General features: G+C 47.0%; 1 protein-coding gene across 1 annotated transcript in view; it reads left to right on the top strand.

Moving 5' to 3' along the window:
• The window catches only part of LOC138582245 (uridylate-specific endoribonuclease C-like), an 88,229-nt gene that overhangs the window by 14,005 nt on the left and 46,238 nt on the right, over positions 1-27,986 (top strand). The window contains exon 2 of the mRNA XM_069653348.1: positions 14,410-14,590. Within this exon, the coding sequence (XP_069509449.1) occupies positions 14,410-14,590 (181 nt within the window). The remainder of the gene's footprint in view (positions 1-14,409; positions 14,591-27,986) is intronic.

Here is a 27,986-nt window from a genome sequence, read left to right as displayed (position 1 = left end):
GTCAATTACAAAGAGTAAGGTCAGGGAAAGGGGGTGGTGTGAGGGTCTGGTTATGGACTTGAGGGTGGATGAAGGGCGTTTCTCATGAGCAGTTTAGAAAAACCAAATGTCTGCTTTTAAACAGATTTTCTAAATCGATCGTGAATGGGCACCAAAAAACCTAAAATTGCTAGTTTCACCTAGTACCCCTTACTGTCCCATTAGAAGTATAGCCAGATGAGTAGCCAGGATTGTCTAACAGGTGGGGTCTAAGGCTGATGTAGTTTGGCCCATCGAAGTGACATTAACAAATGTAAATGCCCACACAGCGTTGCTGAGTGGGTATTTATAGATTTTGGGTGGGCCATGCCCGCTCAGGCACTACCCTGTCTACAGCTCTGAGTATAGCAAACTTGCTGTGGACTTTCTCATTAAACCACTGACCGCCATAAAGAGATGCATTCATTACTTTCACAAGGAAGTTCAATCCATCTTTATGTTCAAATCAAATAAGCTTTTCACTATAAAAAGGCCTCATGAATGGGCTTTAACAAAACGTGTCTTCTCCGTCACGCAATTGCCCGTTAATAGCATGCTCTCTTGCCACTCCTGCCCACCTCCCACTCCTGCCCACACGTCTGTTTATTAAACCATCAGAACTACGACCTTCTTCCTAATTCCCCTTTTCCATCTCTTGGTTATCTTTCCAAGTCCAGTGTTGCAGATTCTTGTCTTCATGTGCGCCTCTATAAGCTTACATCTGTCTTTGGGGTGCTGTAGGATTGATCAGCTGCCTCTGAATGGGGTAGGCGACGCTAATCTTGATCTTCACTGGGTATTCTGGGGAAGTGCTCCCTTGCTTTTCATCTCGCTTAAAAGATCAGTTCTTTTTTGGTTTCATTGAAGGGCTCTATTTCCCACATTCCTATTGTGTCGCCCGAGGTTCTGTCCATGGTCCCATTCTCTTCTCTCTTTACACTATTCCGCTAACATCATGCATTATTTCTATTGGTTTTCCAGCTCACGTTAATGCTAATGAGACACAGATGGTTTCTGTGTTCCTTCACCAGCGGCTTACAAACTGTTTATCATCTATCGAATTGTGGACGTTGCTACATTATTTACAAAATCCCAAGAAAACTGAAATTGTGTTTTTTCCCGAAACTCTTTCGTGTATTAGTCCATCGCCAATCTCCTTTCCCCCTCTCCACGTGGCTATTAACTCTTTAGTACAGAATATTTTTGGTTTTATTTTTGATTTGTCTTTTTCCTACCAAGACCAAATCTTGTCAGGAGCTCTCATTTGTCGGTTTCAGGTGTTCCATAGCCGTAAAATTCAGCATCTGTTGTTTTTTTTATTCCCGTTATCCGTTGCTTCGATCTTTAGTTCTCTCTCGTTTGAAGTATTGTTAATCGCCTAATGCAGGTTCCCCTAAATGTATTTATTTTATTTATTGTGCATTTGTAAGGTGCTTATAAATTGTATTGCAAAGCGTCCATTGGGCAGCAGGTAGGGAACAAGGGAATGAAAATAAACCAATAAAAGATAGAGGCGGACCTACTAGGCCCTGTGAGCATTCAGAACGTGCAAGTGCAGAGAGAGGGAAGGGATGGGGGAGTGGTGGGTAAGTGCTAAGGAGTGAGCATCTGTAAGTGCTTTAGGTGAGAGGTCAGATGCCAATAGATGTGTAAGTGCAGGCCTGTGGTGGCACCGGTCAGTGGGTGCCAAAGGAAAGTGTTGTGAGTGAATGGAGGCTGAAGGCAATTTGGTGTGGCAGGCCAGGAACCAAGAGGACACATATGGCCCTGGTCACCAGTCTCAGCAACATTGTAGTTTATCAGAGGAGAGAGGAAGGGAAGGAGAAGGTGAAAAGGTGAAGTATGTGCTTCTCCCTCACCAATCTATGTACACTTCTTCTCTGTATGTTCTTGATTGAGCTATAACCTACTGACTCTCATCCATGCCATTAGATGTCTGTCCTCTCCCATATTATCTTCATCATTGTTATCATCTCCTATTTTCAATGAACACTAAAAAATGAACAGTCAAATCTATATAACTTTATTTGTTTATTTTTAATGCGCCGCGGCCCGCAGCCATCAGGGCGCAACATTCAGACAAAGACAAGAAGAAGAAGTGTACAAGACAACTGACTAACCTCTGCTATCCTTCTCTGACCACTCTCTCCTTCAGTTATGACCCTCCTCGAGGACTTGGCACCAAAACGGCAACAACTTATCAATGGATGTCTAAGGGTTATTTATCTATCACATCCAGAAGCTATATTAGATGCACGTATGGGCAGTGTGAACATGTCTCTGGTTCGAGGTAACCCCTGCAAGCTCATGGCAGTAAACTCTCTCAAAGCTGCTCGCAGCAAATGGATCTCTGAAGACATACGTGCCATAAAAGGAAGTGGAAGAGTGCTCAAAAACATCTAATAAAAAAGGCCAGAACATCCACAGGCGGCATAAGCTGTCAAATCTATAATAGGGGATTCAAGCAATGCCTTGCAGGGGCCAACACATTTCACTCCCAGGCCTGCATCTCTGATGCTGACATCTTATCCCAGGAACTCATCAAAATCATGTGTGAATTAGAAAACCCTCAAGGCAACTCTGATACCCTTACATCTCCTCAACAACTATGTGAGGAGCTCATGCAGCATGCCACCCAGAAATTGAAATCCTTTGTTTGTTTTTTAAAAACAACTTTTTATTAAGGTTTTTAAACACTGATGGGTTCACAAAAAACATCAACAAACAGTGTATCTTCCCATTATCGGTAAATGGGTCCCTCAGCCCCAAGTTCCTTTCCCCTTTCTCCCACCCACACCCGGTCCCTCCCATAAAGTCTGCCCTTTTCACTGTTCAAGGTCCTTATAATCTCGCCCCCTATACTGTCTCTCCCCCTCCCAATAGTCTATCTCCTCGTTCCCCCAAATGATTTCGTACTTTCGTAAACAGCCTGTTCTTGTTCACGACCTGGTGCCACCTCTTTACAACATCCATTCCTGATCATCTCCATGCTGCAATTGTCGGGGGTCTGGGCTCATCCACCTTTCGGCTATAGCCCTTTGAGCTACAATGCACCCAATGGTTAGGAAGCTTCTGTCGTATCTATCGATTTCCTCCTCACCCCATATCCCAAGCATTGCACCCATTGGAGCTAGGCATATTGATCTATCTCAGGCCTCTTCAACCTCCAGTTGCACCTTCCCCCAGTATCTCTGCAACTTCGGGCAATGTCACATCATTAGGATAAAGGTCCCTCTATGGGTTTTGCATGTCTCGTCCTCCTCTCTTCACATTGTTCTCAACCTATCCTTTAGAACAGTATATTCTGTGCAGGTATTTGAATTGTATCAACCTTAACCGAGTAGCTATAGCCACTTCCCTGGGGCACTGTAATGCTTCCCTCCAGTATTTTCCCTCATCTTTGCCCCCCGGATCTTGACCCATTTCTCCCTCAGGTCATTCAGTTGCACCATCTTTTGGGTGCTTAAAACCCCATGAAGGGTGGAAATCTGTTTCCCCTCAATCTCCCCAACTAGTATATTCCGCTCAATTGGGGAGGCCAGGGGGATCTGACCGGGCTTATCTATGTATGGTTGTAAAGCGTGCCTAAGTTGCAAATATTTATTATGAGCTTGTCTATTCAAACCCCAGATTTTCTGCAGCTCTTGGAATGACCTGAACCCCCCTGGTGAAACTACATCCCCTACCGTCCCAATCCCCCTGCCCTTCCATTCCCCTCCCAATGTCAGGGTTTGAATCCCCATGTCAGGTTTTTAAATAAGCCTGTTCCCCCAGATTTTAGTCGCAAACGTGAGCTTTGCCCCCCACACCCTAAATATTTGTGGGCTTGCGTCCAGACCCGGCCCACTGCTACTGTAAGAGGGACACTCCCCTTTACCTCAGGGGAGTCCCTGCCCATCAGTCCTAGTTCCGTGTCCTCAAGGGTTTCCCTCTCTTCCCAATATGACCATCTGCTTACTGTGGCCAGCTACGTCACCATGATATGATATGATATGGCATTTGTAACGCGCCTATACACAAGTGTTTCAAGACGCGACGAGGCAGGGGGGGGACAGGGGGAGACAGACAACAATCCTACTAGGCCAGCTGTCATTCAGATCGCATAAGTGCAAGGGTAGGGGGACTGGGAAAAGTGCAAGGGGAAGGGGAGAGGGGAAAGTGCAGTACATGGTTAGTAGAATACAAGATAAATAATAGGGCCAGCTGGTGGCAAGTGCAAGGAAAGTGCAGTACATGGTAAGTAGAATACAAGATAAATAGTAGGGCCAGCTGGTGGCAAGTGCAAGGTAAGTGCCGGGAGAAGGGGCTGTAGGATACAGAGACAGTCCCGTAGTGCAGGTAGGCAGTGCAGGGAAGAGTGGCTGGGCCAAGGACCGAGATCGGTGAGTGGCCCAGCTGCAGATTCAGTGCAGGTTCAGTGAGTTTAGCAGGGGAGAGAGGGAGAAAGTGGAGGCAAAGAGGAAGGTTTTGAGGTGCTTCCGGAACCGGAGATGGTTCTCCTCATATAATACAGTCTCAGGTTCGGCAGGCCCAGTCCCCCTGCCCAACAGGAATTATGTAACGTCTCCATTTTCACCGTAGGCGTCTTCCATTCCCATAGAAATCCCCTCAATATCCCATTAATCCTGTCAAAGTATTTCGCCTGCAATGCATACAGGGCGTGCTGGATAATATATATAAATCTAGGCAGAGTCACCATCTTATATATCGTCATTCTTCCCATAAGTGAGATCGTCATCCAGTGGTTGGTGTTCTGCTCGAACCTTTTAATTGCTGGGACAATATTCAGTTATGCAAAGGACGACTCTTCTCTGGATTTGAATCCCTAGTTACTGAAAGCTTCCTTTTTCAGTTCTTAGTCGTGGGTTCCGCCTCCGGCTATCCTCGTCCATAACACCGGGTAGTGGATGGATTCATCCCAGGTGAGTACTAATCTGGAGTATGAGCCAAACTCTGCGAGAATGTTCATAATTCTCAGGATCGAGTTCTCCGGTTATTTACTTAAAGCAGGATGTCATCTGCGCACAACGACATCTGCTCCTCCTTTCCCCCCGGCCACACAAATCCTGGCACCTCTGGGTCCCCCCTGATCCAATCCACCAGGGGCTCCAACGCCAGGGCAAACAGCATGGGCGAGAGTGGAAACCCTTGCCTGGTGCAACAGCCCAGTGCAAACGTCTCATAGACCATGTCATTGACCCTCACACAGGCTGCCACGCCATTGTACAGCAACAGGACCCACCCTATAAACCCCTCTCTGGAGCCCAACCGATGCAGTACCGCAAATAGGTACTCCCATTTAATCGAATCCGAGGCGTTTTGGGCATCCAATGCCAGAATGTACAGCGGACACCACATCTCTTTTGCTCCCATCAGGATCCGATGAAGGCGTCTAATGTTTAACCTGGTCGACTTATTTGGAATAAATCTGCATTGGTCCTCCTTCACAAGCTCTGGAATAATTTTACTCAGGGGATTGGCTAGGGCTTTGTCAAGATGTGAGTTTCTATATTGATTAGAGATATTGGTCTTGAGGAGCTGCATTGCTCCCGTGGTTTCCCCTCCATAGGAATTACTACTATTGTGGCTTCTCTGAGATCCCTCGGGAGCATAGCCCTCTCTCGACTTTCTTTGAGCATTTCTCATATTGGCCTGAGGCCTCCTGCTTTATCTTATCTTTATCTTCAGCCAGAGGTCCAATGGAAAGCCATTAGGCCCGCAGTTTTGCCCCTCCCCAACTGCGCCATAGCCTACTGTACTTCCTCTACCCATAACTCTCCTTCCAGAATGTTTCTCTGTTCCTCCGATAGTCGAGTCACTGGCAGTTGTTCCTGGAAGTTCCTCAGATCTACCTCCCCTTTAGTAAATTGTGTCGTGTACAGCCTCTGGTAGTACTCTTCAAAGGCCGGCACTATCTCCCTGGGATTCCTAGTCACTCCAGTTCCCATCCCCCTGTGTATCTCATAGACCACCTTGTTATCTTCCTCCATTCTTACTAGCCAAGCCAGGAGCTTCCCGGTCTTATCCCCCCCCCACTTTTATGCTCTCTGCGGGTCGCCTTGCAGCTACAACACATTTATGATGTGTTGCTTATGGTAGCCCATATGCCTGCCAGGGGAGAGCGTCTAATTTTGGCTCTGGGAAAGTATTTTCTCCTAGAAAGTGTTGGGGAGTAGGTTGGTGGAAGTTATTTATTTTATTTTTGGCAAAACCACACTGTTGCTTTTTTACTCTGTTGATAGCCAAATGCCCATATATGTTGGCTGCTGGGCTACCAATGCATTCCGAAAATCCTACACCCTGGCAATTTTGTTTTGTGGTCTTCCTTTGTGTGTTCATGAGGAATGGCCAACATGGTCGTCTGCCTGCGTAGGCTCTTGTCAGGGTGTACCCAGAAACCCTTAGGGTGTGTGGCATCCGGTTCTGACAAGGTGGCAGCCTCCCACACATCCAAATGAACCTCCCTGAGTGAATGTCGGGTGAAGTGCAATTCGGCTGACCTGTCCTGATAGGAGCGGTGTCGAAACTTGGAATAGTGCATGAATGATTATTGAAGAGCTGCGGTAGCTCCTGTCTTGTGTGTTTGTGTGTACACCTGTTGGGAATGTGAACCACTACATCAGATCAAACAAGATCCTACTTGGAACCACATCCTTGTAGCTGAGAGGGAAGATGCTCCCTTGCTCTGGACCGGTTATGATTCCTCCATATCTTTCAACAGTAAAAGCCCTGCTCCTCTCCATCAATGGGAACCCTGGCTCAGGCTCTTTTTCCCTCTGATCCTTCTGGAACGGCTGGATAATCCTTCACAGCAGACGTGTGTGCCTTGTTCAAAGCTCTTGCTTGTTCTGTCACTCACTAGCACAGTAGTGGGTGCCATGGTGCAGTCCTGAAAAAGAGAGGCCTGAGCAGCTGCTCCTCAAATCTTTAAGCTCCTCATCGTGGGACATCTGAACTCATACCAGTGCAGCTTCTTCTTGTTATGGGGCCGTTCAGCTGCCTGCACTGAGTCCTTTGTGCCTTCTTCATCCTCTTTTTACCTGCTTGCTGGGTCGCCTCCATGCTTTGTGGTGCTGCTGCCGTTGCTGCCATGCCCTCCTCATCATTGGCCACATGCAAGAGGTCCTCCTTTGCCCTGTTTCCTGTGCCCCTGGCCTGTCACCTGGGGCCCCAAATCAGAGTGCTGAAAAGCCATCTCAGCCTTCCCCCCCTGAAGCACTCCTTTGTGCACCCTCTTCTTAAGAAACCTTCTGCCGACCCCACCTGCCCGGCTACCTATCGCCCAATCTCCATGACTCCTTTCCTGGGCAAACTCCTGGAAAAGCTAGCAATCTCCCAGCTTAATCTTCACACTGAATCTGTTGGTTGTCTCCATGACCATCAGTCTGGCTTCAGAGCTGCCAGAAGAATGGAAACTGCTCTCCTGAACATCCGTGAAGACCTGATCTCCAACCTCGATTCCAACACCCCCTGTGTCCTCATCTTACTTGATCTCTCTTCTGTAGTCAACCATACCATCCTGATCAACCGTCTCCGTAATAACCTGGGTTTCACCGATCAGGCCCTGGCTTGGCTGACTTCTTTCCTCTCCGAGTGACCCTCCCAGGTCCATCTTGGGTCCTTCCTCTCCTCCATATCCATCTCTATCTGTGGTGTTCCCCAGGGGTCTAACCTCTCTACCTGGCTGTTCAACCAATACCTGGCACTTCTTTCCCACCGCATTGCCGCTCTCTGCCTCAACTTTCAGTGCTGTGCGGATGTCACTCAGCTCATTTTCAGGCTCCCTTCAGCCACCTTTTCTCCTTCTCTCATCTCCGACTGTCTTTCTGCTATCCAGGAGTGGTGCGCCGCCAATGATCTCTGTCTTAATGGCAGTAAAACTGAGATTCTCCACATCGGAACACCCGCACCCTCCTTTCCTGTCTCTTTCTGTCCGGCCTCTCTTGGCCCTCTTCCTGGTCCCACCTGTGAGGATAAAAACCCTGGGGTCATCTTCGACTCCAAACTCTCCTTCCCTCCTCACATCTCTGACGTCTCTAAGAAGTCACACTACCAGCTGCACCTCCTCAGAGGTATTCTTCCTCTCCTCTCCTTCCCCCAGAAGCTCACTGTCTCCAGAGCTCTGGTTCTCTCTAGGCTGGACTACTGCAACAGCCTCTTTCTAAATCTGCCTGCCTCTACTCTCCGACCTCTACAACTCATCCAGAACAGGACTGCGAGACTTGTCCTTGGCCTCAAGCCCAGGGATCGTATCTATCCAGAACTGAGATCTCTGCACTGGCTTCCAGTGGTTGGGAGGATTAAGTTCAAAACCCTCTGCATTGTCCGCAAGGCCTTCTGGGGCCTGGGGCCTCAATACCTTCAACTCTCTCTTCCTAAATATCTTCCCTCTCGAGCTCTTAGCTCATCCGCCTCCAACTCCCTCAGGGTCAGTCGCTTCTCCAAGCAACGAGTTGGTGGTAGATCTCTTTCTTCGGCTGGGGCCTCACTCTGGAACAGCCTCCCTGCCTCTCTGAAAATTGAGGAGAACTATCTCCAGTTCCGGAAGCACCTCAAGACCTTCCTCTTTGCCTCTGCTTTCTCTCCTCCTCTCCCCTGCTGATCTCCTGGCTGAAACTGAAACTGCACTGGCCACCTGGCTACCCTCTGTTCTCGGGCCCAGGTCGCCTCCCTGGCAGTTGCGCACACACACCAGCACTTTCCCACTGGCAACTCTTGCATTCTGGGACTGTTCTGTATGCCACAGCCCCCTACCAGCACTTGACACCTGATGTCTGCACTTAGCCTTGCACCTGCCACCAGCTGGCCGCACTTCTTATTTATCGTTCCTATTGTTCTATTTATTACTGTTACCCTATGTGCTGCAATTCCCCTCCTCCAGTCCTTCCCCCTGCACATCTCCCCTTCCCCACTCCCCTGCACTTGCGCAATGTCAATGTCACCTGGCCTAGTAAGATCGCCGTCTATGTCTTCCTCTGTTCCCCTCCCTTGTCTCGTTGCACCTTGAAACACTTGTGTATAGGTGCGTTATAAATGCCATATCATATCATATCTCGCCGACCCCAAACCTGACCTGTGACGAGATCTCTGCACCTGCATTTCCTGTACCTTCCTGGTCTGGCCCGTGGTCTCTGGGTCCTGCGATCCCCACCTTGTTGTTGTACCTCTTTTACAGGGTCTCTGGGCTTCGTATGCAGAGTTTATTCTGTGCCCTCTGACTACAACCAGCTTCCTTCATTGTGCTTGAGCCCCACTCTGCAACCATCCTTCTCCAAGTCTTTTGGTCATGGATCCTGGACTCCTCTGGTAGGTACACTCTGACCCCTTAGCTGGATGGTTGCTGTTGTCTCTGCACTTATGGACTGTAAGTCACTTGTACTCAGATGTTCTCCATAATTGAGACAGACAAACTTTCTGGAACTCTGAATACTCTCTAAAAGTGACACTTACAAGTACTTACCAATAGAAGGGTATTGTCATTTTGTCCCCCATGAGATCGCGAGGTTGAGATTATGAAGTTGTATAGTAATGCTGGTAATCACAGTGCATCTCTGTGATTTTCTGTGCATTTGTTTGTGATAAATCACTGCTGCTCACTCTTTGTTGCCTAAAGTAGTTACAAAATACACTAACCAGTGTATTATTGGTCCTGCTAGCTGTATAACTGATTTAGCTCATGTATTCTTGTAAATAACTGACGTCTCTACCTGAATTCTTGCAAATAACCTTAGAGGTTTCTACCTATTACCTGCTCTTGCATTGGCCTTTCTGTGCCGAAACCACTGTTCTTCACTCCTATAAATCCCTCAGTAGATAGTGATGTGCCATTGGCATATTGTTCTACTGACTAGAGAAGTGTTGCATCTCTCTATGTAGACTCTGTCTACTGTTTCTAAATCATTTGTTTCTAAACATAGTACTTACCTGTGCATGAATACACCCCTTGTATGATATACTTTTACTAAAGAGTACATTATTAATAAGTATACTGTGTGGACAATCTTTTATTGGGAACTTGTGGGTTGATAAACTGTAGCTTATGACCACCCTACGCCCCTCATTAGAGTGGAATCTGGCTGCACTCTCATGTTACCAAGATAAGAGTCAAGTCTTTCTTGGTGGCATCACCAGCCGAGCATGACAGGTGGTATTAGTTGGGCACCTACTTGGAGAGCCCAAGGAAATATGTCTTCTTTCCTTTCTGTCTTTCATCTCTGACGTCACCTGTGGAGTATCACATGTCTAATTCAGCATGTATATGTGTCTTTGATGACCTCCATTTGGATTATCAAATATGTGCCTGGGACACCTAGCGACACCTTCAGTCACGACAAGGATCCAGGAACTCCAATTAAGTCACTTACTGCATCATGTTTTATTCAAGCTTGTTGTACGACAACCGGCTCTGTCTCAAAAGAACTAATAATTAAACCGTACATAGAGTGCATGGACAAGGTGGAGGATGAGTGAAAATGAACACCCTGTGCTCCAGCCACCTTGATCTTTAAACATACTTCAAAAGGTATTTTGGAGATTCAAGTACAGAGTGGAAGCTACTTCTGTGCATTAAGTGAACCTGCAGAGACCTCACCAGATCAGCGGTTGCCACGTTAGGATGGCAGACTACCACGTCTTCTAGTTTGAGTGCTCCATGGGAAAGGAGTTGTGTGTCTATGACAGGACCCTCTATTTGGGGGCTATGCTGCTCTCTTGAAGAATATGTGCTGAGAGTGTGTGGCCCGTTGCAGGATAACATGCATGGTGAGTATGAGGAGGTAAAGCAAGACTTGTCTTTTTTAGGTCACCTGAAATGAACACCAGTTGACAAATGAAGTGTTCATCAGGCTTGCTCAGAACAGGGCAGCTTGTTCAGTGCAGCGATTAAAGACAAAAGCAGGGATGCGGTCTATGGTGGAAGAGGTGGACTTGCAACCCTTCAGCTTTGCTAGGACACCAAATGGCCCTGTATGTTTTTATTTTCCTTTAGCCAGGATTTCTTGAATCATCTATTGAAGTAACCTTATTTTCCTTTCTTGACCCATGTTTGACATGTTGTGGCTTTACTCGTGATCCCGTTTTCGATGTTGATAAACTAGTGGCTCTCTTCAAATTCTTCTAAGTGACCCCAATTGGGTCAAGACACTGGGCCTCATTACAACCCTGACGTTGGACCATGGTGCTATTAGCACCATGGTCCATGCCGGATTCCGCCATGGTGGATGGCGGATTTACCGCCCCATTCCAAGGTTGGCGGGGCGGTAAATCCCCATTCACCATGACCCCTTCCCCATTCCCATTTTTGGCCCATAGGGCACAATGGGAATGGGGAAGGCGCTAATTACGGCACCGTAAATTACGGTGCCGTAATTAGCACCAAGGTCGCTTAGCGCCTTGGACTTTAATGCCTGCAAAAAGCAGGCGTTAAAGTGTGAATCTGGCGTTAAGGGTTTAACGGCGCCGCAGCCTTTTACGGCGCCGTTAACCCCTTAATGCCAGGGTTGTAATGAGGCCAACTCTGTCTTTCGAATCCTTAGTGTGAAGAGGTGTTCTCACTACCTTAACATCTCCTACAGTGACATTTTTTTCAAGCACAAGAAGATGCACTACGTTAAGCATCCGGGACTTCCTGCCTCACATCTGGGTGGATGGAGTGCCTAGGCTGACCCAAACGTAATAGGGTTGAGTGGGCTATGTGTAGGCATCATGAAGCAGGACACAGACAACATCTTTGTATTTCAAAACAAGATACTTTATTAAAATAAATGTCAGGATGCTAGAAGGCCTAAATTGCCCTATGCTAAGCTGGGATTTCCCTAACTGAACGAAACTAAGGAAAGTCAGAGTCCAAGAGTTCAACTTAAAAGTCTCTCTTTGTCCAAAACCTATACTTACCCTCACAACTAAAGCTAACCAAGGTGTAGGGATGTCGATATCAAAAGAATCAGTGTGAACTCAAAGTTCTGAGCTTCTTCCAGCTCGCAGCTTCCTTTCAGCTCCCCTTCCCCAAGTACAAGAAAGTTCCATTAAAAAGTCTCAAGATTACCTTTCTTCAGTTAATGGAGATATAGTTCCAAACCAATTCTCGGGGTGCCCTTCCCCGAGCTCCAAGTAACATTTGGGATTGTCCATAGAAAACAAAAAGGTCTTGAGCCTTCGTTCTCAAGACCACACAATGCAGCTCCACAAGTCTCAGGTTCCCTTCCCCAAGACTTTATCTTTATAATCACAATGTCAAGTTTCACTATGTAGGGCTCACTGGTCTAGGCGCAGCTGTCAGACCAAACGGTCCACCCATTACACATCACACAACCAGGATCCCTGACTCTTGGCCTCTTGGCTTCAATGTGTATCCTTACTATCCTCTGGCTTTTCCTTATCAGCCTTTTGGCTCTGTCATCAGTTGTCACACATCCTTTCCAGTCTTTGGCCTTGTTACTCTGCATATATTCACAAAAGTTCTGCTAAGTGTGTTTTACTCACACCCACTTTCTTATGACTCTCTGTCACTCTTGTGCTCTTTTTTGTAATTCATTTTCCCCTGGACATTGGGAATATTGATTTGGTTCACTTGGTTTAGTCCATTCAACAGTTAAAATGCTTAATTTCAGGGTTTCAGGTAATTCAGAGTTCAATAAGCATTCATGCCGCTTAATTATAAAGTTCCATTCAGTGCTGCCTTCAATATGCATTAGCTTTGCTGTTTCTAAAGTCCAAAACACTTCAATATTCTATAAGTATTGGGTTCGCTTGATTCTTGCAGTTCCATTCAGTTAGCTATTCAATAAACATTACTTTTGTTTGATTTTAAAGCTTCCTTCAGTTCCGCATTCAAGAAGCATTGTGTCACTTAATTTGGTATGCCGTTAGCATTATTTTCATGTAATTGTAAAGTTTAATTCATTCACTATTCAATATATGCTTGTAGGAGCGCCCCGGTGTACACACGTCTTCCCTGACACTCACCGGCTTGTGGCTTCTCCGCTCAGTGGTTCCCTTTCCTTCTCCTGTACTGTGAAGAGTGGGAAACTCATCCATTTTCTGCTCCACTCTCCCGCCGCATGTCTATCTTCCTATGCCAGTGACCGGAACGCTGTTTCCCAGACGCAGACAGTGTCCTCTTTACTTTGTGCTCTCCAGCAGCTCAAGTCACAGAAGCTCCCAGAATGGCAACGCTTACTCACCCCCTTGCTATGGGCAGTGTAAGTCCTCTGGGCAGTTTGCTTCCGTCCTGGTACCTTAGGAGCACGGTCCCTGCTGGCTTCTTCCATTCAGGTCTCCCTCTTTCTCCCTGCTCTGCTCTACCAGTCTCTTTTTATACACCTGCAGACCCTTGACAGGCTGCAGGTGTGGGTCTCTAATGAGACTTGCCTGACCATAATGATAGGGACATGCCGGATCCTTGCAGGCATCTTGCTCGTCCCAGTACCAAAGTGGTAACAGTGTGTGGTATTCATTAATCCTAGTTGCCTCTTCTTCATCGCAGTATTGTTAGGGGTTACATGTGGGGAAATGAGAAAGAATAGCTTTACAATAACATAACGTTTGGGGGAGGGTTTGGTTGAGTCTCCACAGGATAATGGGGATGCCATGTCTCTGCTAAGGGTACCCCATTCCCAGTTCCCAAGGACCCTCCACTTAGGTGAGCCTCCCTTGTTTCTCCTCCCCCTGGGTCAGGATCCAGGAGCAATGGCGTTTCTCTGGTCCCTGGAGAAGAGGATCCATTGGATCCAGAAGTGAGAATACCCTCAGGGTTCTCACAGCTATTACGACACTCTCGACTAACATACCAGTCTCCCCTTCAAATTGCATGTGATATGAGGTGCTAATAAAATCCACACATGGGATATAGGTAGACTCTCTCCATTAACTCGCCAACAGGGGCAACTGAAGATATTCAAGATACATTAGGCTTTTGCATACATGTAGGGATGGGAAAATATAATTCCTGAGTACGGGCACCTAAAAATAGTGCTGTGAATTACTGCCTTATATGGTGGAGAAATACAGGGAAATCCAGGGGAAGGATGTAACTTCCTGGAAGAGAATTCAGCCCATTTCCCTCTCTCTCTCCCATGGCTATGGGGCTTCATGCTAAACATGTCTGGCTGACCCTGAGGAGACATTGAAAAGATATTGGGAAGAAAGGTTGACTGTTTAAATCCAGGCATTGAACTGAGCAGGCTTTAAGCAATAATGCTGGCCGCATCCTACTTTTTCTGTTATCAGTGGTGATCAACTAAATATGGAGGACCATTGCTGGCTTACTATAAGGGGTCAATGTTAATGATTCTTATTGGGATGTCAGTTGGACGTGTCTGCAAGTACATTGTTGAATGTGTCCCCTGCTTGTTAGCCTGTGTTGACTGGTCATACTCTCTGCTGCTTTTCAAGGGGCTGCTGGGAACCAAGTTCCGTCATTGTACGCCATTACAGATACTGAGATCAGAAGCCTCTCGGAAGAACTCTACTCTGCCGATGTGAACAAGGCTGATCCTGGTGACATAGTGCTCAACCTCCAGCATCAGGTGCCCAGCTCCGAGACTGGCAGCGGACAGGACTATGCCAGCAAAAGGTGAGATACACGGACTCCATAAGCAATACGTTGAGTGCCTGTGGTTTTACATAGTTAAAAAGGAAAGGTGTCCGAATCAGGGAAGAGATGGAAGAAACAGCCAGAGATTAAAATCCTACTAAGAGCTCTGCCCAACATGAATCAGCAGCCCCCCCCTTGCATAGACTTGAATACCCAGCCTGAGTGTTCACATCAACAAACATTATAACTCTATTCTTAAAAAGCTTTTCCTAGACTCATCCCAGCAATTACCGTTCTACTTTGAAGCAGCCATGCATTAGCAACAGTATGAGGAAATCCCCCATTAGCCGACTTCAGATGTGAATCAAAAGAAAAACCTCCTCAACATCTTTCAATGCGGCCTGAGCCTCTCATTGGCTGGAATCCACACTCCTTCCTGACCCTCCCATTGGTTGGGATCCACACTCCTTCCTGACCCTCCCATTGGTTGGAATCCACACTCCTGTCTGACCCTCCGATTGGTTGGGATCCACACTCCTTCCTGACCCTCCCATTGGTTGGAATCCACACTCCTGCCTGACCCTCCCATTGGTTCGAATCCACACTCCTTGATATGAGAGAGTGCACCGCCTTTTGGAGGAACTTGGCTCCAATCCCCCCATTCTCCTACATCCGCCTGCTGCTTCTGGCACCGTAGCTCATAAAGCACTAGTCTGGTTTGTGCAACTGGTTCCTGCGTTGCCGGCTGAGATCTTTATTGCCAACAGACTGCAGCAAGACAAAAGGGGTCCATTCCGCTCTACCAGTCGAAGAGTAGATGGCAGAGCGTGGCAAGGCTCTTCACTGCTCACTTTCCCCCTTGATGCATCCATGTCCCTGCTGTCCGAAATCATACTGAGCCTTAACCTGACGTTGTGGATACATATGGATTACACCCTGCTTGTGCTGCATGCCAGACAATCCAAGATCTGCCAGACTTCCAAGCATACCTCCACCCTGGAATCCCTTGCCTTCTGCATGATACTATCTAAGGGTCAACCCCTGGTTCCTTCTAAAATTGGCGCCATATCCGAATCGTATTTGTTGACTGGTCCTCTCTCCATCAGCAGATCAACCAAACAAACAAATCCTGCAACTTAACCTAAAAGCTGCCTGCAACATTATACCTTTCATCGCCACGTGACACAGTGTCTCTCTCCTCAGAGTGATAATTCTCGCGAGAATTGACTATGCAAATTCTTAGTATAGTTGTCATCCTCAGTTATTGTAATACAGACTTTAAACTATACTTAATCAGGCTGCCTGATATTTTTTTTAACTTTACAAATCCCGCAATCATACCTCGCAGTCTGTCGCACCTTCATTGGTTTAGAGAAAATGTAGTATCCGAATGCACGCCTGGATGCAGGAGAGGTAAACAGACCCCTGGCATAAAGGGTGCAAAATATTACAGAAAGAATGAATGGTATCCCGTTATTCAAAGAAACACTTAGGTAATCAAGTGAACATACCAAAATGTGTCATCACAATTTCATCAATGAATATGTCCAATGATGATCAAAAATATTTAGGGAAATACATTTAGGACAACATATTATATACATCGGTGTTTAATAATCCTGTTACAAGTTGACACATGAAAATACAATGTTTTAATGTATCTTATAATTACATTGCCTTTCCCCCGTTGTAGCATTATTGACATACTCTCATCATGCGCTTGTGCACGTGATACCTTTATTTGCAGATCTACACAATGCACAGCAGCAAGATACTTGTATGTGCCAAATTAGGTCTACAAGCCTGTAACCCCCACATGCTTGCCCCGGTTTCTGTGACTCTGAAAGTAGAGCACCCATTGGGTAGTTTGAAGAGATCTCACGTTGCGTCATGTCAGGTTTGAGGTTTGTCTTTTATGCTCACATCATATTACCTTTTGGCGCATGTAGTCCCGCGTTTTTATTATGCACAGGAATGCACCATGACATGCACTACAAATGCCAGGAGCTATAAAACATGATGTGAGAGCTCTGTTTCAGCATAGTGTTAAGGAAAAGGAGTGTACATGTAGCTGTGGTCCTAGGTGAGAAAGGTGGATGGTGATTGTGCTGCATTCCTAGCTTTAGCAGGCTTTAGAATGTTCGTATTCAGCAGGTCATTTGCATGCATTTTACCGGCCTATGGCAGGAGACAAAACATGCATTCCAGGTGTGGTAAACGGACTCTAGTGTGAGTGTGATTGTTGGTTTGCCACAATGTTTTAAACAGGAGATTCGGCACAAAGTTAAAGAGTTCAACACTTTGTAATACCTTTATTGTACACTACTAAAGAAAAATATTGTTAGGATAATAAAATAAATTAAATATAAAGTGGCAGGGTGATCATGTTTCCAAGTGTCCGGATGTGATATGGAAGTAAAGGGACAGTCTTTCAACAACATAGGACCCCCCTCTTCAACAAAGGGGTTCAGCAAACAATTCCCAATCTGATCAAAGTTCTGCAAACAATTCAAGTATCCCAAATCAAGTGAAGGGTGCAAAACAAAGTGTTCAACAGTTCCTTTTAGTTTCCAGAAATAAACAGAGAGGGTGTTTTCACTCTTCCTGAGTTGACCTGACGGGATCACCCAGTCTTTCACCCCCTAGGCCGGTTTGAAAACTTTATCCAGCTGCACACCCATGGCTCTCGGGCAGATAGATGCGTGCAGGATCTGTCTGCTCACTGCCTGCTAGGTGGTTTTGGTGGGGCAGTCCTCTGATAGACTGGCAATGACCTCTGCAATGCTTAATTGCTCATCGGTGGGGTACGGTGGCAAATGCCTGTCCCCACTCTCCCATTTCTTGAATTGCTTCTCTCAGGGTTCACCCTGCTCCCCTGCCCTATCCTGTCTACTCTTGGGCAATCTTTCTTGCCCCCTGCCGTAGTCTTGCCGTCCCGTTCCGCCACCGGCCTCTGCACGTTCTCATGAATAAATGTAGTCCCCCGAAACCTGTCCATGGTCTATATCTAAATGGCAGGTCTCCCCTTCTCTGTCCTTCCTCTAATGGTCTACGTCTCCCCATCTCTCTCTTCCATCTCACTTTCTCTCTGTAGACGTGCAACCCTTTGCTGTCTCTTTCTGTGATGTTTTTCTGTCAGCCCCAACTCTCTCTCACCTCTAGTCTCTCCACTACTGTCTTTGCTGTACCTCTCTTCTATAATATACTTCTCAGTCCCTTCTTCAACAGGGCCATTTTTAACCTGCCAAGCTTTTATCTTTCATATTGCTCTTTATCAAGCTGCCTGTTTATGTCTCCCATTTATTAGTGCCTCCCTCCTGCATTGTTGCCCTCACTCTCATCCCAGATTCTACCCCTTGCCTCTCTCTCGCAGGCAATACTCCAATCTTGCTTGCAATAAACGTTCTCTCTTCATCCCTGCCCATGCTCACTCTTTCCAACCAGATCTGTTCCTGTCTGTCCTGAGGCGTTGCTGGGAGATGGGGGGTGGGGGGCTAAGGGGGATATAGCCCAGTGTCTTTTGGTTTTAGCCCTGGATGGAAGCTCAGGGGTTACAACCACAAAGGATAGCTAGACCCAAGTCCCCTGATAGTCCCCAAAATAGCGTAGCCCCAAATCTTTTCCAGACCTAGCAACACCCCTGTGTCTGTCCAAAGATTTCCCCCATCACAAGGTTCTATGGACCATGCTTAACAAAGCCACTCTTCCACTGTGCCAAAGAATACACTTGCAATAGGACATGACAGATAATGCCTACTATTAATGAAATACTTGAGAATATGGGTCTGGACCGAAGTGACAGACATCATTAAGGACAGTGTGGACCATTGTCGAATGAGATCCAGCAAAACCTGAATGGCTGGACACCATTTAAGGTAAGCAATGTGGTCTACATAAGACATTAACATTGAAAACAACATAAACCAGCACAGATATTTTGATGTCTTTACATCACATCACGTTTATTATCATCAAATCACAACTATTTGATTTAAAATGTCGGCCTTTGCCTTATTAAGCGCCAAGGGGTTAGTAAAATCGTGTAATTGTCAAGAAACATTATCACAATACATCCTCGATATTGACAATGCAATCTGTGAGGGGGACCCTCTTGTACCATTGCATTTCTAATCAGACAGCAATGGGATAGTTATTGACAAGGATCTATGAGGCTTTGCCGGTTTCTTTTGCCGAATGCCAACTTCACAGTTTTTCACTTCTTTTTTTTTAACACAGAAAGCAGAGGGGGTCCCCGCCAATACCTTCTGTCCAACCCACCCTGCTATATACCTTACCCATACTTACCATCTGTGGAAAAAAAGAGGTAAACATTCAGCAAAAATGTATTCGGGAATGTTGCCATTCAGCAAGAGTATGGCATACCATTAAGGTCCAAAAATAGCAATGGGTAACTCCCTGTTTGGGCACATAGGGGAAGGAAATGGCCCAGGGCCGCTGCTCATGCCAAGACTTCCTCTGCTCATACTTTACCTGAATACTGCCTCTACACACATAGGGACCCTTCGACCTTTGACCCAGTGACTCTACATTCACCAGGATCTACTGTTCCCTCAAGGGATTAAGGGAGATCCCTGTTTTGGGCCTAAGTGTATTTTGCTTACCCATTGCCTCATTTCCACTTACCTCAGAACGTACACCTACTCCTTTCCAGGCAAACTCCCCCCTTACCTTTCACCTTACTCGCTTACCATCTGCCTCTTGGGCTGCACCCTTCCTTCACTCAGTTTACTTGACTATTTTTTCTACCTCCATCATGCACCCTGACTTCGCTCCATCCCTCCTTCTACTCTTCTCCCCTTTTCTCATAGTTGTCAGCCACAACTCAGTCTAACTTCTACCTCACACTCCCCGCACCTCCACCCCTCAAACCCAATGCTCACGTTCTCCCAGGATCTCCAAACTCCTCTATCCTCCGCCCAGCACTTGCTCCTCTCACCCGCCTACTCCCACTCTTGACCCCATTCATGACTTTTCCATTGATTGTGCTTTTTATGACTTTCGCTATACACTTAGGAGTTCCTTTGACCACCACTATCATGCATGCACCTTCACCCCCTCCCATCCGAGCCCTCAGCCCTGGATCACCTCTGAGATCCAAACCCTCAAAACTAACATACAGTTGGACATATGACACTGGGGCAACTCATGACCCCAACCCTGCTCCTAACTAACAAAAATCCCCTGGTTAGGGAGGGATGTTGAAAACGATTGCAGCATCATAATGTAGTGCTAAATGGAAAAGTGCACCATTGCACCAGACCTGCTTGCTCAAGTTTACCACTTCTCAATCCAAAATCCAGGGCCAATTCTTCTACTTTAGGGCCATTCTGTGGTACGAGAACACAAGCACCGAGACAAAAAACATGCTTGGCTTTTAATAAAGAACAGTTTGCAACATGTGGATCTCCAGGTCTTGAGCATACTGTAAGGATATGAAGAGAAAAAACACACTATCCGAAATCTAAACAACTATGGATTTATCACAAATACATATTTACAGAAAGGAAGGCGATTGCCCTTGAGTCACAAGAACGTCTAAAAGAGGAAAGAAGTTGATTAAGTGACCTTTCAAGTATATGATGTTAACCTTTCCAGAAGTAGGGGCCACAACACGCATGTTAGGGTAAGCATATTGACTGCGCGCCAAGGGTCTGCCTGCTTTCTATAGCTGCCTGCACAGGAAGTCTCTGGTTAGACCATGCATCTTACCAAATGTGTGACTTTTAAATGTGGCACAGCATCTCTGATATCCCGCGAGAAAGGCAAGATGGAGTCTTTTACCCACGTGACAAACATTTCAAGTAGTAATGAAGACCATCCGACCCGCAGGGCCCACAATCAATGCCAAGCATCGAAGGTGAGGTAAGTCCTCTACATAGTGAGAGGCGCAAAACAGAAATGCAAAGAGCGCAGCCAGGCACGAAACAGAAAGTTAAACAAATGTCAGTGGGCCACACACTACAATTGGCCACGTAAACAATAGAAAGGGTGGCTCACTTGCCTTCTTCTTCAGGTGCACTTGACATGTTAACAATTCCAAGAGCCTTTGGTGACTCATTTCTAGTAATTTTACAATTGTGTGTGGCAGATGGGCCGTCGTAAAGGATGCACAATAAAGACAGCAGCTAAACACTTCAATATATGTAGACTGACGTCACCACGTACTGTAGACTTGATATTAATGCTGACATATACTGTGACTATGGACCAGGTTTTTTCACATCTTTCCAGTAGGTCAGTAGTCTTAAAATGGCATCTTGCCAGAAGGCCAGTCGCCTTGCATTTGATTTCTGCTATCAATCCTGTAGCTCTATGACTGATTTCTCTCTATACCTGGCCTTAACAATGCACTTCCTGAACTCCACCAGGACCAGTAAAATAGGTGCCCCCCTCACGAGGGCCTGCCACCTAGATCTCCACCATGACCCTTTGAGAATCTCCAACGTTCGTGCCTTGATTTGTCATCATCAGCACCAAAAGTGGTAAAGGAAAGTTTAAAAAAGCAAGGCTGTGCAGGATAACCTGAACATCCCTTGCTCTGATAGATACCAGGCCCCAATGCCGAAGTACGGGTCACTGATATCTTCCTCTACACTCAGCGATGATATAAATGGGCAATCACCCTGAAAACTGTATTATCCAGAGAAGATACAACCCCCATAAAGGGTAAACCCACATGAAAAACCCACAATCAAAACCTCCCTCTGAAACATGCCATGATAAACATGTGCAACAATGGATCGATCAGGTTTAACGTCAGACGGCCCAAAGCTGAGGAGGGTGTTGCAGGCAGCGGCCTTGTCCTTGGTTGTAGGCTCAGGTACTCTCTGGCACTTCCTACCTAGGAAACTTGTTGCAGAGCCTATCAGGGCAGGCTGTGTGCTGTCTGGGTATCATACTGGAGTGGCTGGAGAGTCCTCTGAGTTCTGGATCTCCCTCTGTTCCATGGCAGATGTTTAGGGGAGGGATTTGCTTCCCTCACTGGTGGAAGATGTAAGGCAGATGCCAGCCAGGGTCCCTGGTTGAGTTCTTCTGTGTTACCTCTTGTGAAGTCGTCAGATGATCTGCCAAAAGAGGGCTCAGCCCTCTTTTAAAGCCAAATGGGCCACAGTGATTGTTGTAGGCTAAGCCTAACTTAATGAACCCATCCTGGGGTCCCTACCAACAATCTCCTATATGCATGAGGTCCTAACCAGAGTGCTTTGCAACAGGAAAGGTAAAGGAGCAAAAACTTGTGATACTAAGTCCCACCCATTTTGCTGTCTGTTGTTGATCAAAGAGACTCTCTAGTTGATGGATCTCTCTGTGGTTTCTGATTAAAGTGACAGGTCTCCCTTGAAACTGCGGTGAGACTAGACTCTCTGGCTCCTGCAAACAACCTTGTAACTTATGAATGGGGTCCCCCTACCGCGGTTGCCTACTGTAAACACACAGTCCCAGACATGACAGCTCACCGTCATTGATACTGAGGGTGGGACCTGGCTTTAGGTTGACACAGTTACATATGAAAGATTGTTGGGTTTCCTGTCTCCTTTGTTAACCTCTGCAGCCAGGCCCCATGTAGGTCTGTTTGAAGTACCCACTAATTGGTATGTTGCCACCAGCTGCAGGGCCTAACAAAAGAGCAGGGCGGATCCATGGATCCTTGGTTATTTAATCACGCTGGCCATGGCAGGGGAAGCTTGGTCCTCCCCCTTCTTTGAGATAACATAGTATACACCTTGCTGTCACATTCCAACTAACTTTGACAGGGTTTACTGTGCCTGTAGGCTCTGTCTACCCAGAGTACACAGGTCTATGCTTTTGCTGTGGTGTGAGCATAGGAAAATGTGTGCGGATTAGCCCCACACATATTTCTGAGGTGGGTCTACCATCATTCCATTTAATTAAACATTTCAAAAAGTCCAGCCGAACGCATGCCCACCATGCCGATGGTCAAATTGCTCACATACCCCCAGCCGCAACATGTGAACCACCACCGACTGAGGGTCTGGTTCGTCGAAAGTAGGTGAAAGTACTGGCTTAGGCTATCTGCATTTCCATGCGTGGAAGCCTGGTTTGTGCTGGATGTCCATATCTAATCACTGTAGGGATATGGCCCAGAGTAAAAGCTTAGGGCTCTCCCCTTGAATGGCCATTAACCACCTAAGAGGCCGGTGGTCTGTTTGGATAGTGAAGTGCGACCCAAAGATGTAGGGCTTCAGCTTCTTCCCTGCCCATGCGACCACGTAAGCTTCTTTTTCAACGATGGCCCAGTATCTTTCCCTTTTTGTCAATCACCTGTTAATGTAGTCAACAGGTTGCTCTACCCCTTGAGAGTTCAGCTGCGCTAGCGCTGTTGCAATCGCAAAATCGCAGTGGCTGTCTGGATAATGAACTCCTGACCATAGTCTGTCACTTTCAGTACTGGAGCCTGACAGAATTCATCCTTCAAATCGTGAAAGGAGGTTCGACCGACAGGAGTCCAGGTTTTGGCATTTTCTTGGAGGTTACACCATTCATGGGCATGCCAATGGTCCCATATCCCTTGATGAACGACCGCTAGTAGCCAGTGAGACCGCATAAGGCTTTCACCTGTGTCTGTGTGGTGGGGATGTCCCGATCCTTCACAGCCTGTACATGAACTTGCAGAGGTTGTTTCTTACCTCCACCGTCCAGGTGGCCTAGGTAAGTCACTGTACCATGCGCTATCTGGCACGTCATGGCCTTGATAGTCAGACCTGCATTCTGCAGCACATGAAGCACTTGTTTCATGTGGGATAGGTGATCCTCCCAGCTGTGGCTGAACACAGCAATGTCATCTAAATAGGCAACACTGACATTTTCCAGTCAGACAGAACCTGATTAACCATCCTCTGAAAAGTGGCAGGGGCATTCTTCAATCCAAAGGGCATCACAGTGAACTGATAATGTCCTTCTGGGGTGGAGCATGCTGACCTCTCTCTTGCTCAATCTGTCAAGCTAATCTGCCAGTACACTGCCGTGAGGTCCAAGGTACTCATGAACTTGGCAGCGCCAAGCTTGTCGATGAGCTAATCTGCCTATAGAGGAATGGGGTGAGCATCTGTCTTCGTGACAGAATTGAGCCCCCTGTAGTCTACACAAAATCGGACTTCAGTCTTCCCACCACTGGTCTTTTTTAGGGACCAGTACCACTGGGCTAGCCCAGGGGCTATGTGATGGATCTATTACTCCAAGGGACAACATCTTGGAAACTTCCTCCTTGATGGTGTCCCTGACCTTATCGGACATCAGGTGAATCCTACTCTTCACCAGTTTACTGTGTCCAGTGTCCACATCATGGGTGCACCAATCTGTGCGACCAGGAGTGAGCGAAAACAGGCTGGCAAACTGTCCCAGCAAACAGTGACAATCTGTCAGCTGCTGTTCTGACAAATCTGTTGCAAGGTTGACACCTTCAACTGACCCATCTGTGGCTTCAGTGCGCAGGAGGTCTGGGAGGGGATCGGTCTCCTTCTCAGTCTCTTCATCTGTCACTAAAGCCATCACCAAGTCATCCCGACTGTAATGGGGTTTTAGCTGGTTGACGTGAAAGACCCTGCACATCTGGTTAGGTCCTTTCATGTCAATGAGATAATTTACCTCACTGACTTTTTCAAGCACACAGTAAGGCCCAGTCCACTTGTCCTGAATGGCACTGGGTTCGACAGGTTCGATAATCCATACCCACTGGCCTGGAGAATCAACTGTCACTGTGGCCTTCTGGTCATGCAAGTGCTTCATCAGCTCCTGACTGGCCTGAGGTTCTTTGTTGACTGTTCAATGTCCTTTGTCGTTCTAGACAGAAGTCCAAGTATATAGTCCACCACATCTCATGTGGGGGATGAGAGGTTGCCCTCCCATCCCTCTCTCACTAGACTGAGAGGACCTCATACAGGGTGTCCAAACAAAAGCTCAAAGGGACTAAACCCTGATCCGTTCTGTGGCACCTCCCTGGCGGCGAACAGTAGGCATGGCAGGAAAATATCCAATTTTCTTGGCAGGTACTCTTCTATGCCACCTATCATGCCTTTCAGGGTCTTGTTGAACCACTCATCAAACCCAATCGCTTGTGGATGGAAGGATGTAGAGAACCACTAGGTGACTCCACACTAATCCCACATAGCCTTCAAATACACTGATATGAAGTTTGTTCCCCTGTCAGAAACGACTTCCTTGGGGAAACCAACACGGGGAGAATATCCCGATCAGAGCCTTCACAACCATGGGAGCTTGGAGGCTCCTCAGAGGGACACCCTCGGAGTATCTAGTGGCGCGGTCCACCACCACCAAGATGTATCTGTTCCCTGAGCTGGTTTCAGGATCTAAAGGACCCACAATATCCACGCCTATTCTCTCAAAAGGTCGCCCAACCACGGGTAGTGGAATTAAGGGGGCCTTTGTGGCACAGCCTGAGTTGCCAGAAGCCTGACAAGTTGGGCAGGAACAGACAAATTCCTTCACTTTTACACCAATCTGGGGCCAGTAAAAGTGCCCAGAGAACCGGTATGATGTCTTAGTCACTCCCAAGTGACCCACTAAAGGAATTTGGTGAGCCAAATTCAAAAGGAACTTTCTGTGGCATTGGGGAATCGCCAACCTTCAAAGTCTTTTGGCTCACTATACAGGAGGCCATCCTCCCAGTACACTTTGAACAATACAGGGGCCTCATCCTTAGCCTACTCTTCGGCCTGCTTCCACAGGCCCTCCAGAGTGGGACACTCTTTCTGGGCATTAAAGAAGGTAGTCTGATCTGGGCCCCCAGCTGATGTAAACTCATCCAGCTTGGGCAGGCCCTTCAGATCTGAACTTACCTGTTCCTCCACCTCAGGCTCCTGTGCTGTGCCAGGCAACTCTGAAGTCACTGAGTCCCCTGCTACCAAAGTTGGGTCCTCAGTGGCTACTGGCCCCTCTCCCACAGGAGTAGGCAACTCAGCACTCTGTGGCACTGGACCAGGGGCTACTGGCCACGATAGCTCCTCGCATAATCCCTCTAGAAGCACTCTAAGGCTCCGAGAGTCTTCATTCTGGTGGCCTCTTTGGCTTTCAATCTGTTAGCCGCCATGACTATCCCGGGGTGAGGAAGATCATTACCCAACAGACATGGGACAGTGATTGAGTCTTTCACCGCTATACAGCGCTGTGTCGTTTCACCTCGCCAACTGAACTCTACTATCCCAAGGGGCACTTACTCCATCAAACCTACGAACCGCACAATGAGGCCCAGTAATATACTGTCCTGGCTGCACCCACTGCTGTGTGACCACAGTGAGGCTAGCCGCAGTGCCTCTGACCACAGGAGTTTTGTGTCCCAGACATGACAGCCCACTGTCATTGATACTGTGGGCGGGATCTGGCATCAGGTTGACACAGTTGCATATGAAAGGTTGTTGGGTTTCCTGTCTCCTTTGTTAACCTCTGCAGCCAGGCCCCATGTGGGCCTATTTAAAGTACTCTCTAATTGGTATGTTAATCACTGCCACCAGCTGCAGGGACTAACAAAAGAGCAGGGCTGATCCATGAAGCCCTTGTTAGTTAATCAGGCTGGACATGGAAAGGCAAAGCTTAGTTCTCCCCCTTCCTGGAGATGGCCTAGAGTACTCCTGGCTGTCACATTTCAACTAATTGTGACAGGGTGGACTGTGCCTGTAGGCTGTAGGCTGTGTCCATCCAGAGTACACAGGCCTATGCATTTGCTGTGGTGTGAGCATTTTCCGGAGGTTGGTCTACCATGATTCCATTTAATTAAACATTTGAAGAAGCCCAGGCGAGCGCACGCCCACAATGGTCAAATTCTTCACACCGTGCGACTCAGGAAATGAAAATATGGAAACTATTCACTGTGAATAAACACATGAAGTGCAAGAGAGTAGAAATTCACAAATGACAGCTGCTATCATGGACTGAAGTGAAATGTGGGTGCAAGTGGTAGACTGTGATCGGGTTTTACCAGCAACACATGAACAGGTGTCGGCTTCCAATAGATCTTCTTCGGGATTTACATGGAGGTTGATTGACATTCACAATGTAGCTTGAGGTGTAGGCGGCACTGTCACTACATCGTTTTTAAAAGTTATCTCCATTGTTGGAGCATGTCGCTTTTTTGTTCAAATTGGATTTTGAAAACATCTGTTTCAACCGGGCTTTGTTCTCGGTTGCAAGTTGACTTTCCCTCGTTCCTGATCATGAAAAGGAAGCAGGGTGTGTGGTCATTCAGAGACAGAACTTTATCCTAAAGGGGGCAGCGTTCTTTCGGACCAGCAGCTGAAAGAAAATTCAACCAAAGCCCTGACCACTCCTGATCGTGTGTTCTGGAGCAGAAACGCATATTAAGCACACATGTTGGCAGGGGGCATTATTCATCAATTATACTGGTAACCACAGAATGCTGAGCCGGGCCTCCTCAGTAATAATGGTGTTTTACATTGCACCCTATACTCTCCATCTAGTCCTGTTTAGGACTTTACCATTTCTGCATGTCAGCTGGAAATTGATTAGACATCTAATAGCAGTGCCTGAAAATGCGTAATACCTATAACACAAGCCAAAAGGGTTGGCTTTGTCGATGCTTGCTTTTAACAAGACTTCAGTGAAGGACACACATGGTGCTTATACATCGAGTGGCTGAAGGCAGAGCTGGTTAAGACATTTGTATTACACCAGTAGTGCATTTACAACTCCAATTAAGTAATTAACTCTGCTTTGAAAAAACACTGGCAGGCACTTTGAGCACACAGTTTGATGGTAATGCTTGAATAAAGCGAATTCATAGAGTTCCATGAGGAGCTCTTTGGGGCGGGAGAGTAGGGGCAGGAACTTGGTGGGGATGGGCATAGGGATTAGCATAGTCATGGGCAGTCAATGGGTGGGCAAATGACCAAGCAACACCTACATGCTTTGTGTTGCTCCTCATATGTTATTCTCCCTATCTGTACTGTAATGCAATAGTTTTGGCTTATAGGTGGCGCTAAGTGCTAAATAGCCCAAAATAAAAAGAGCACCAAGTCTGGCTCCGTCCCTTGATCTGATCGGTGAATGCCTGTGTGCAGCAAGGAAATGTGCGACACCTCTTGGGTGGTGAAGTCTGCAACCCTTACGGCACGCATTCCATCCTTTTGAGGGGCGACTCCTTCAATGCGCATGCTTGCGGTGGACTCGGCTATGATGGCTGCCATTCAGGTAGGGTGACCAGATTTTCAAAACAAAAAACCGGGACGGCCAACAACATAAAAGAGTGACTACCCCATCGCAGCCCACCAATTACCGCCCCTCCCCCAACACGCCCCCACAACCACCCCCAACCATATTTCCAGCACTTCTCCTTTCCACTATAAACTGTATATAATCTCCTTTGTGCAGTTTTGTCTGTGAATCGTGGCAGGTTAATTCAAAACGAGCCTTAGCTCTAATTGAT

This window comes from Ambystoma mexicanum, chromosome 3q, assembly GCF_040938575.1.
Source record: "Ambystoma mexicanum isolate Mex_15411 chromosome 3q, UKY_AmexF1_1, whole genome shotgun sequence".
Classification (NCBI taxonomy): domain Eukaryota; kingdom Metazoa; phylum Chordata; class Amphibia; order Caudata; family Ambystomatidae; genus Ambystoma; species Ambystoma mexicanum.
The sequence above is the reverse complement of the archived record's forward strand: the minus strand, read 5'-3'. Positions and strand labels throughout refer to the sequence as shown.